At 47.5% G+C, this 11,602-nt stretch overlaps 1 protein-coding gene across 1 annotated transcript; it reads left to right on the top strand.

Moving 5' to 3' along the window:
* LOC8055599 (homeobox-leucine zipper protein ROC3) lies at nt 281-7,185 on the top strand. Its single transcript, XM_002464835.2, has 10 exons — nt 281-1,064; nt 1,187-1,485; nt 1,596-1,902; nt 2,009-2,563; nt 3,126-3,233; nt 3,340-3,558; nt 3,648-3,822; nt 4,347-4,615; nt 4,700-4,795; nt 5,993-7,185. Exons 1-10 carry the CDS (start codon nt 894-896, stop codon nt 6,440-6,442), a joined length of 2,649 nt encoding a protein of 882 aa, XP_002464880.2. The 5' UTR covers nt 281-893; the 3' UTR covers nt 6,443-7,185.

Below are 11,602 nucleotides of genomic sequence, written 5' to 3' on the forward strand. Positions count from 1 at the left end.
TCCCTCTACGGGTGGTGGGTGAGTGACACGCGGGCCCCGCGCGGGTCTCGCACCCAGGGCGTCCGTCGTCCACGCGGAGGAGGGGAGAGCGCTGTCGCTGCCACGTGGGGCTCCGGCCACGGTCCAGCGCGCGTGGGTCCGTGAAGTCAGCCGGGTGCGTCGCAGCCGTCGCCTAGCCCAGGTCGAGTCACGCACGCGGAAGGAAAAGGAAGTCAAAGCGGAGGCGTCACATCACACACAGTAGACAACAAGTAACAGCGCCGCCCGGCTGGCCGTGTCCGTCGCTGCGCCTGCTGCTGTGCTGCTGCTGCGAGGAAGACGAGAGCACAGGGCAAACGAAGGAGAAGGCGGCCGACCTCTTCTTCGTCTTCAACCTTGCGCCGTGTTCAGAGGGAGCCGAGAGTTTAACAAGCAAGCAAAGCAAAGCAAATCACGCTCGCTCAGGGGGGATCAGGGGAAGGACGAATCGAGGGAGAGTGGGGAGGGAAGCAGGGGGTACGCCGAGGCACAGAACAACCGACAGGGTATTTACTGCGGCCATTTACTCCCCCCGCCCTTGTCTCGCCCCCCATCCCTCGCCCTTTCACTTCCATCGCTCCGTCCGCCCCCCATTCCCTCCTCCTCCTCCGCCTCTCCGATCCCTCTCCTTCTCTTCCTTCCTCCAGAGCTTTCCCTTTCCTGCACCTCTCGCTAAATCCTCTTCCTCTCCTCCTGTACTCGCCCTGCCATGCTTCGCCGTGGATTTTAACTGCTTGCTTCTGTTTGGAGGAACACAGGCATCAGGCCAGCCAGGGACGACGAGAGTAAGAGGAGGAAGGGGTTCTGCATTTCTTTCTTCCCCTCTCGGTTGATCTTCCGGTCGGTCGAGGAAGGAAGGAAGGAAGGAAGGAAGGATGTTTGGGGATTGCCAGGTCCTGTCCTCGATGGCCGCCATGGCCGGGGCCTCCTCGTCGGCGGACGCGCTCTTCATCCCCAACCCAGGCGCGCTCGCCGGATTCATGTCCTCCTCCGCCGCCGCCATGCCATTCCACCATTTCTCCACCACTGCCGCCTCCCTGATACCTGTAAGTAGTAGAGTACTCCGTCGCCTTACTGCATGCTGACTGTCGTGTGGGTTTTCTACTGTTCTTGCATGCTTTGAGTCTGAAAGGCGTGGTCCGTCGTGTGCCTGTGTGTGTATATGCAGAAGGAGGAGGGCGGCATCATGGGTGCGCTCCAGGTGGCCAAGGACGAGGACATGGATCAGTTGGAGATGGACATGGAGCTCAGCGGCGGCTCTGGGAGCGCCCACCTGGACGGCCTGCTCAGCTTCGCGGACGTGGACGACGACCGGACGGAGCAGAAGCCGCAGCACAGCGGCCTCGAACTCCAGACGACGGTGGACGCCGCCGGGCAGCAGCAGCAGCAGCAGCAGCTGGCCACCGCCAACGGCAAGAAGAAGCGGTACCACCGCCACACGGCACACCAGATCCAGCAGATGGAAGCGTAAGACATATATATGCTTGCCTTTTCATCTATAATAATCTCCTTCTTCTCCGATAATCTCTGATGGATGCATGCATGGCCATGGCATTGCACGGACGACATGAGCGCAGGCTGTTCAAGGAGTGCCCACACCCGGACGACAAGCAGCGCCTCAAGCTGAGCCAGGAGCTGGGGCTCAAACCCCGCCAGGTCAAGTTCTGGTTCCAGAACCGGCGCACCCAGATGAAGGCGCAGCAGGACCGCGCCGACAACGTCCTCCTCCGCGCCGAGAACGAGAGCCTCAAGAGCGACAACTACCGCCTGCAGGCCGCCATCCGCAACGTCGTCTGCCCCAACTGCGGCCACGCCGCCGTCCTCGGAGAGATGTCCTACGAGGAGCAGCAGCTCCGCATCGAGAACGCCAGGCTCAAGGACGAGGTTGGTGCCGCTCCCGCTCCCGCTCCCTACCTACTTAAAACTCGTTCGACGCTTAAAAACCCTAAGCATTGCATGGAACACTAACACTGTTCATTCATCCATCCAGCTCGACCGCTTGGCGTGCATTGCGACCCGCTACGGCGGCGGACGACAGCCGAGCATGTCGTCCGCGCTGGGCTGCTTATCGGCGCCGCCTCCGGTACTCATGCCGCCGCTCGACCTCGACATGAATGTATACGCTCGCCATTTCACCGACCAGTCTTCAGTCATGGGCTGCGGCGACCTCATCCAGTCCGTCCTCGCGCCACAGCAGCAGATCCCCGTCGGCGGCGCCGAGCACCACGCGACGTCGTCGTTCATGGGCGCCGCCATCGGGCCTGTCCAGGAGCAGGACAGGCAGCTGGTGCTCGACCTCGCCGCCACGGCGGCAGACACCCTCGCCAAGATGTGCCGCGCGGGCGAGCCGCTCTGGCTGCGGCGCCGCGGCGCGAGCTCCGAGGTCATGGTGGCTGATGAGCACGCCCGGATGTTCAGCTGGCCCGTCGACGGCGGGCAGCAGGGCAGTGCCTCTACGGGTGCCGCGGCCAGGACCGAGGGATCAAGGGACAGCGCCGTGGTTATCATGAACAGTATTACGCTGGTGGATGCCTTCCTGGATGCTGTGAGTTTTCAATCATACATTTTAATGCCCAAGCACCCAGTGCCTTCCCAACACAACCAAATGTAGTGAGCTGGGGAGCTCTCTGTGTAGGCTTTGGTAAGATTGTGGTTAATACTTATTAGGTTTCGGTGTTGGGCTTCAAGATTATGGGACAAGGAGGAAGAGGCTGGCCCCAAGATGGCGGCAGTTGGTCGGTCCGTGGGGGTACGGTGGCGAAGCAACAGTTGTATCGCCAACTGGAGTAGCATAGGAAGGTCTATGGGCGGCGTGAGGCAATGGTAGGCGATTGAGACGATGGGTTTGCATATTGGGGAGGTGGCGGCGGCAACTCCAGTAGTCCGGTGGCAGGAGTTCGACGTAGGATTTGGGGGATGAGGCCGTGAGGGGTGGGGAGTATGCCATTATTTTGTGCGTTGTGTTTGTGTGGAGAAGAAGGCCAAAGGAATAATTAACATGGCAATTTAGATTTGGCAAATATGATGTGTGGGTTCATCAAACTTTTTTTTTCTGCATTTGTCTCGAATAAACTATTTACGATGCTACATAATTCCTGATTTCGCAGAACAAGTGGATGGAGCTGTTCCCTTCGATCGTGTCCAAGGCAAGAACCATTCAGGTCATAAACCATGGAGCTCGTTCTGGTCATATGGGCAGTGGATCTCTCCTCTTGGTAACAGCTAGCTCTCTTGTTTATTGGACTATCATTCCATACCCTTTCAATTTGAAAATTACATCAAACTGAGATGATATTGATCTGATTGCGAACGAATGAACAGATGCAAGCGGAGGTGCAGTTCCCGTCTCCTCTGGTGCCGGCGCGGGAGGTGGTTTTCTTCAGGTACTGCATGCACAACGGCGATGAGGGGACCTGGTCCGTCGTCGACTTCCCGGCCGACGGGTTCCAGCTAGAAGGTCTGCAGACCTCATCTGTTGTCAAGTGCTGTAGGCGACCCTCCGGTTGCATCATTCAGGACATGCCCAACGGCTACTCAAGTGTAAGCTTTTCAATGGCTGTTTTGTGCGTGAGCCTATGGTGTTCGTGATGCCTACTCAGCACTGGGGTTGACACGTTATCTGCATGCAGGTGGTGTGGGTGGAGCACATGGAGATGGTTGGAGAGGAGAAGCCACTGCACCAGGTGTTCAAGGATTATGTTGCCAGCGGCTATGCCTTTGGGGCCACACGCTGGGTGTCCCTGCTCCAGCGCCAATGTGAGCGCCTTGCCAGTGAGCTCGCCCGCAACATCGCCGACCTTGGAGGTATACTCTATTATCTGTCACAGCAAACATATGCAGCTAGATTTTTGGTTCTAATGCAACAAACATGTTTTCTGCTGGATAGCAGTATACTTGTAGTATAATTTGTCCAAAATTAGATCATGCCATCTGTTTGTATGATTTTGATGTGGCCATTGCTGTCTGCACCATCCTGCCTGCAAACTGACACTCTGATGGGCTCATTTCAATAAGATTTCAGTTTTTTCTAATCATTTTTTCATGAACATGCCTGAGCATTTCATTAAGAGGAAGAAAGCAAGCGCGATCATCCACTGGCACAGGTTCAAACAAGAGGCTTAGATATTAGAATGACTTATTATCATACGCTTTTTATCATTTTGGAAGGAACTATATATTGCAGAATATGCATATACGCCATTTACTAGAACATTTGATCTGCTATGATAACTACTGCATTTACCTTCTATTTTCTAATCAACAACATTCATCCATCTTTACAAAGTCTAACCATCATGTTCTTTTCACTTTTTCATTGTAACTATCAGTGATCCGCACTCCAGAGGCGAGAACAAATATGATGAAGCTGTCACAACGGATGATAACTACTTTCTCTGCCAACATCAGTGCTTCTGGAAGCCAATCTTGGACGGCACTCTCAGAAACTACAGAGGACACAATTAGGGTCACTACTCGTAAGAACACGGATCCAGGCCAGCCCAGTGGTGTCATTCTAACTGCTGTCTCTACTAGTTGGCTTCCTTTCAGCCATCAGCAGGTCTTTGAGCTTCTTGCAGATGAACAACAGCGTTGCCAGGTACTGCCTGTATTTAATATTTCAAACATGCTGGGTTATTGTTTGAATTATTGTAGTGTCTTGATGGATGTTTTACTTTTGCAGCTTGAGATTTTGTCAAATGGGGGCTCACTTCACGAAGTGGCACACATTGCAAATGGATCACATCCAAGGAATTGCATTTCTCTTCTTCGAATTAATGTGAGTATATTGTCAATTTCTGCTTCTGACTGCTGGAGCTTGTTACTCATAGTTCTCACATTTGTTTCCATAAACAAAAGTGCTTCTGATATTAACTAAGATATCCATTTTATGGTGCCTATCATTATCAGTTCTTAGTACTTATTCCAGACTATTTCCTCTGTCCCTAAATGTTTGTCGCAATGATTTGCGTGCCAACAACTTTGTTTCGATTTATAGAAAATGCGTGCAATATTTTAATCTCCAAATAAATTTATTAAAAAAAATAGATTCAAATATCTATCCAATTGTGTATCATAAGTATTATTATTTTTTAATATATATTTAGTCAAAGTTGTTTATCGGGAAGTGAAAAAACGACAGGCATTTAAGGATAGAGGAAATAGTAGTTAGGCCTATGTCTGAAGGATAAGAATTGTACATTGGTAACTTTTAAGATGTGATGATGTCAATATTGCCATTGGAAGATTTGTACAAACAATTATGTCTGAAAGGAAAAGTTTTCAAAGGGAAAAAAGAAATTGTAATTGCTCCTTGGTACGGACTTATGGCAGTAACTGTACTCTGGTGTAGAACTGTTGATCTTTTTAATAGTTCCAAAAGCACATACTATTTACATCCAATGCCAAGGACAAGAAATTAACACCGGCTACTTGTCTGTACAGTACTCAAGATGCCACAATAAATGAGTTTGATCTAGCTACTCTGAGTCTTAGCACATGCATCATTGCAATTTTGCTACCACAGTTTCAGTTCCATTTGTTGTCTATAGTAATAACTTTTAGTTTCATCTGGAATGAAAGGAAATATTGTGTTTAATCACATACTGTTGCATGCAGCACAGCTATATGTCTAAAAAGATTCCCTTAATCAGCCCATGCAAATTATATGCTTATTTGAAAAAAAAAATTTGTGAGCATTATTTGAGACATTTATAATCTGTACTGATCTCAATGTTTCATTTGACACTAAGTACATACTGAAGAAGTACATGCTTGTGAAACTTACAGTCATGCATATAACGTAGATGTTTATTGTGGTTGGTTTGTGTTCATCTTTCTTGTGAGTAAGAAGTCATTATTTTCTTGTAAAAAACTTTTATTTATATATGATCCCCGAAAATAGAGTTTAATTTAGCTTTATGTATTGATATGAAGTTTCAAGAACTGAAATTTTTCCATGTGATGAAAACAACAGGCTGCAAGCAACTCCTCCCAGAATGTGGAACTCATGCTGCAGGAGACCAGCACCCACCCTGATGGCGGGAGCCTTGTGGTGTTTGCGACTGTGGATGTGGATGCCATCCAAGTGACAATGAGTGGCGAGGACCCTTCCTACATCCCACTTCTCCCCCTGGGCTTTGCCATCTTCCCGGCCACCAACCCTTCGCCAGCAGCAACCAGCACAAGCTCCGGCAATGGTGAAAGCAGCCCAGGTAACACAGATGAGCCCACCAGTGGCTGCCTCCTCACCGTCGGCATGCAGGTGCTAGCAAGCGCGGTGCCCTCAGCTAAGCTGAATCTCTCCAGCATCACTGCAATCAACAGCCATGTCTGCAACGCCATCCACCAGATTACAACCGCACTCAAAGGCCAAGGAGCTGGGGTGAGCGGGGTTGAACCGGTGGCTGCTGCTGGCTCCGACTAGGAAGAGTGGGAACAGAGGAGAGCAGATCCATGCCGACCAAAATGCCTTCCAAGTCCGGTTATTTTTGCTAACAAACATATCGCAGGTGCAAGCGAGGATTTGACAAGAGCCCGAAACTAACACATGAAAAAAAAATTCAAAACCCTTCTCTTTCCCGCCATATGCCTCTTAAAATGACAAAAATACCCCCGACCGAACAAACAGTGTGGGGGCATTTTGATCATTTTGGGAAGGTAGCGTCATCTACAACTACTAGAAAAGGGTCTTGTCAAGCTCTCACTTGTGCCGGCTGAATCTATCACACAGATGGCAACAGGTGCAGTTTGGTCATGCAGTTGTTTGCTCCTCTCGGTCTGTTCCCTTGCTCAGAATCCAGAACTGTGAAAGGTTAGCTTCGATTGGTATGCTTCTTTTGATTTTTGTAATAATAATAAGACGGAAGATTACCTAATAGTTTGCGCGTAATGGTTCGCGGTCGGTCGTAGAGCTGTATAACTCTGTATTAGAGGTTCAAGACTTGATTGTGTAGGAAAGAAGAGAAAAGTGCGAGAGGAGGAGTCAAGAGCGAACCAAACCAGTTGTGACCCTTGGATCTGATCCCAGGCCATCAGGGAAGAAGGGTCTTGGTTCGGGAATTGACTTGTTCCCTCTCTGCATTGCAATGTTCCATCTGTAACCTGCTTATTTGTGCTACTCAAACTGTTTGATTACATTGGTAGGTTATCATGCATGTTTGCAGCTCTTGCCCTGGTTGTTGAATGGGAGTGAATGTGTGTGGTGCCCTTTTGTTTCTTGTGTCGACCTAACCTGTGGAGGGCACTGTGTGCAGTGCAGGGACTTGAATACCATGCCTTTCTGCTGCTCTCCACTGCATTGCATTGCATTGGATCCTGTGGTTTGCTTGAGATTGATGTCCTGGCACAACACTGCTACTGTAGAATGGAGGGCCAGGCCAGCCAGATTTTGAGCTGCACAAGGCAATGCAAGCATCAGCTTCAGCTGCTGCTGCTGCTGGTTATTTATACCTGTGTACTATGCATGGAGATGCGGTGTCTGAGGATCAATCTGATGGGTAGTTGGGGTGATGCCCCCTCATAAATAGCTACCAGGGGACTGGGAGGGGACCGGCCAGCTCCTCTTCTTCCCAGTTCCCACAGCTGCATTGCATTTCTCTGTCGGATGCTTCAGTCTGCGGTTTATGTGGTGAAACTTGACAGTAGCAGCATGTTTTGTTTAGGCAGGTCTTAGTTCATCCTAAAAACTAATAACTTTTGAAGATTTGTTGTCACATCGAATCTTACGGCACATGTATGGAGCAAAACTAGTTGCACAATTATGAGACAAATCTTTTAAGTTTAGTTACTCCATGATTAACAATGTTTGTTAAATAAAAACGAAAGTGGTACAGTGTAAAAATTCAAAAAAAAAGATTTAAACAAGGTCTTAGTTTCTAAAAAAATTTAAGATTCTTCGTCACATCGAATTTTTAGACGTATGCATGAAGCATTCAATATAGATGAGAATAAAAAACTAATTGCACATTTTAACTGTAATTTGTGAGATAAATCTTTTGAACCTAGTCCATGATTAGACAATAATTATTAAATATAAATGAAAGTGTTACAATAGCTAAAAACTAAAATTTTTGTGACCTTAGTTGGAGAGGCCTTTCGAATTCTGACAATAATGACTTGGGGGTAACTGGGTAAGGGAGCATGCTGCATTTTGCTACCTTCTGTTGAGGCAAGCCACACTTTGCTTCGGATAATTGTTCCAAGTGTTTATCTATTTGATGAGTGCAATAAACACCCTAAACTTGTGGGTCTACATAATGTACACTTTGTACAATGATGATGTACAAAGTGCATCAAATGCCCTAAATTAGTGGTTGCATACAAAGCACAACGTATATACATTAATTCATGTAATCCAACCCCCCCCCCCCAAAAAAAAGATCCACTTAAAACTTATGGTCGATCACACTGCCATGTTGTGTTCATATGTGTTTTCATCATGAACGGATCGTCGCTACAGCCTTCACTGAGAATGGCTGCTTGCAAGAAGGCAAGTATGTTGTGATCTGCATCACCAACAAATTCTTTAAAGTTGATGAAACTTAATTCGTGAATCCAAAACCTAGCTCAAATAAACATTTGCAAGAACTTCCTTGTGAAGCCCAGTTCAATCGTTACCTAGCTGCCTTTAGTCTTGAACCCAGGTGCATCCTAGGAAAACATCCTTTATCACAAGTCTTGGCCAGTTGGTGTTTCTAATTTTATCCCTATGACCACATCTTTGAATCGACCCACCCCTGACCTAAATATGAACATGTATTTGTCGACCAACCCTTGACCTAAATGTTTACCCTAGTGCTTATGACTCAATCTTCTCGGACCAATTATAAGCCCCAACTGAGGAATCCTTACCATCTATACATTACTAAACACCCTCAACTCCAACCCATCAAGAGCAAGAGCTTCACCTGCAATAATAGTCACCTAAACTTAAGCACAACAAAACCTAAGGTAGACATAGGATGAAGGAATTAGGATAAAAGATGTACCCAAGGACTCAATGATATACATGGAAGATGAAGTGCCATGGGATTGATCTCTCTAAGGTTTCTAGACAACAAATCATACCCTATGTGTTTTCATGGATTGTCCATGATCTCTCCATGGACTATATATCAGTTAGTGGTCAAACCAAGTTTACTCATCAACATGGCAAAGTTCATGAGGACATGGTGGACTATTCACCATGTCTTGATGGACCATCCATGAGGACACCAGGGACTCTGTACATGCAAATATTATGCTACCCATCTCATACACCTGTTGCAACGTTGGAAGAATTCCTCAAACCACCAACTCTGACACCTACTTTGGCACCATCAACTATACCTTCCCCAACATATCGGCGTGGGCTTCACCATTGACTTTGTCAATCAACAACACTACTTTCGCTAACATTTTGGCAAGGGGATTCACCATCAACTTCGACATCATCAACTACGTCTTCAATAACATTTCTGCAAGGAGCTTCACCAATGACTTCTGCGTCATAAAAAAATGCCTTCATCAACATTTTGGCAATAGGCTTCGCAATTGACTCAGCTTCATCAACAATGGGTTTGCCAACATCTTAGCAAGGGGCTTCAACTTTGACTTTGACATCATTTGCTTTGTGTAACGTCCTGCCTCCACGAGGCCGGGCCCGCTTACATCTGGCAGCTTTTCTAGGACATAGTCAGCCCCCACAGACCAACACTAGTCTTTTCTGCACACTTTGTCCTCACTCGTGCGCACCCGAGAACTACTTCCCGGTCTGTCACCCATCCCTAAATTGCTCTAGGCCAAGCACGCTTAACTTTAGAGTTCTTTCGAGATAGGCTCCCGGAAAAGAAGTTGCAACTTGTTGGTATGAGTCTCCTATTAATCCTATTAAGCATTGGGCCGGGTGTTACATCCTCACCCCCTTAAGAGATCGACGTCCTCGTCGATCAACCCCAAGCCAGGAACGTCCTCTCTTGGCCACGTCCGTGGATCCAGTGCCAGCGCATGTGTCATGCTGTGTGACCACTCTGGGTCCACACCAGCCATGCACACCATGCCTACGCAACTGCGACACACGCGCCCGTGAAACCGCGAGAGTCGGCTCTGATACCATTCTGTAACGTCCTGCCTCCACGAGACCGGGCCCGCTTACATCTGGCAGCTTTTCTAGGACATAGTCAGCCCCCACAGACCAACACTAGTCTTTTCTGCACACTTTGTCCTCACTCGTGCGCACCCGAGAACTACTTCCCGGTCGGTCACCCATCCCTAAATTGCTCTAGGCCAAGCACGTTTAACATTAGAGTTCTTTCGAGATAGGCTCCCGGAAAAGAAGTTGCAACTTGTTGGTATGAGTCTCCTATTAATTCTATTAAGCATTGGGCCGGGTGTTACATCCTGAAGCGCCCCTGGTAAACCAGGAACTCAAATGTGATACAATACTAGTCCCAGGAGGCTAGTAACACATTTATTACATCAGATAAGTTTCAGCGCAGTAGTCTTGGAAAGCGTGGACAAGGAAGGCACGCTATAATAATAAGACACCAAAATACAACACAGGTCCAAAGGATCCACAAACAAACGATATCGCCATCGAACATCTGACGAGTCCCAATGCCACAGGTTTAGTTGGGTGCAGACACGACCTTACTCGAACGCCACTTCGGGATCGAAGTCCGGTCTTCCTCTGTTTAATAAAGCAAGGGTGAGTACAAAGTACTCAGCAAATCCAACCTTACCCTACGGAAGGGGATAACAGTATATATGCATATGGATAAATCAAGGATGAGGCTTAGTTTTATTTGCATAAAGCTATCTTTTTGCACATGCAAGGTTTCATTTCACAAATACTGTTGTAAAAGACCTCTTTTTCCACATATGATAGTATTTCTGAAAATGGGGGTTTGATCACAATTTTAAGTGTTGTTGAACCCTTGTTCCCACAACATAATGGCAGTCAACCATTTATTTCCAAAATCACACTCTCTCACATGTTTTCACTCATCTCAACCAATCTAGTTGTTGAAACCAAACCATAACCCGTCCGAGACCGCGGACACGGCTATCCAGATAGATTTACACTCTGCAGAGGTTGTACACTTTTTCCACAAGTAGGATACCATAACTTACACCGTCGTGCAAGCACAGATCCATCAAAGTCATTACCCTCCATAGCTAAGTAATGGCGCTCACCACGGGAACACTAAGGCCACATCTCATGATACCACAATAATTCACAAAGCTCTTTTCATACATTTCCACAATTTCACATACATCACTTAGTGTCCCGTTGCACACCTGCCTCCAGGTGATTGCCATACTAACTAGAGGGATTTAGACTAAGCCTTTCCCATGCAAGGCGAGTGGTTGTACGATAAATGAGTTAGGCAAGATGAATCATCAACTCAGTCCTTAATCGAGACAAGGCGGATATCTTCACGCTTAACCCCGCGAGGTATAAGCCACGACACCAGGGCATCCCCAAAAGAGATCCCATCCGCCCCATCTCTATAGTAATCACATTTATAACTTGTTCATTAACCCTTTCACAATACCCACAATTTATTTTCACCACTCACACCTTTTACTTTTAAAATCATTATAT

Source organism: Sorghum bicolor, chromosome 1 (assembly GCF_000003195.3).
Source record: "Sorghum bicolor cultivar BTx623 chromosome 1, Sorghum_bicolor_NCBIv3, whole genome shotgun sequence".
NCBI lineage: Eukaryota > Viridiplantae > Streptophyta > Magnoliopsida > Poales > Poaceae > Sorghum > Sorghum bicolor.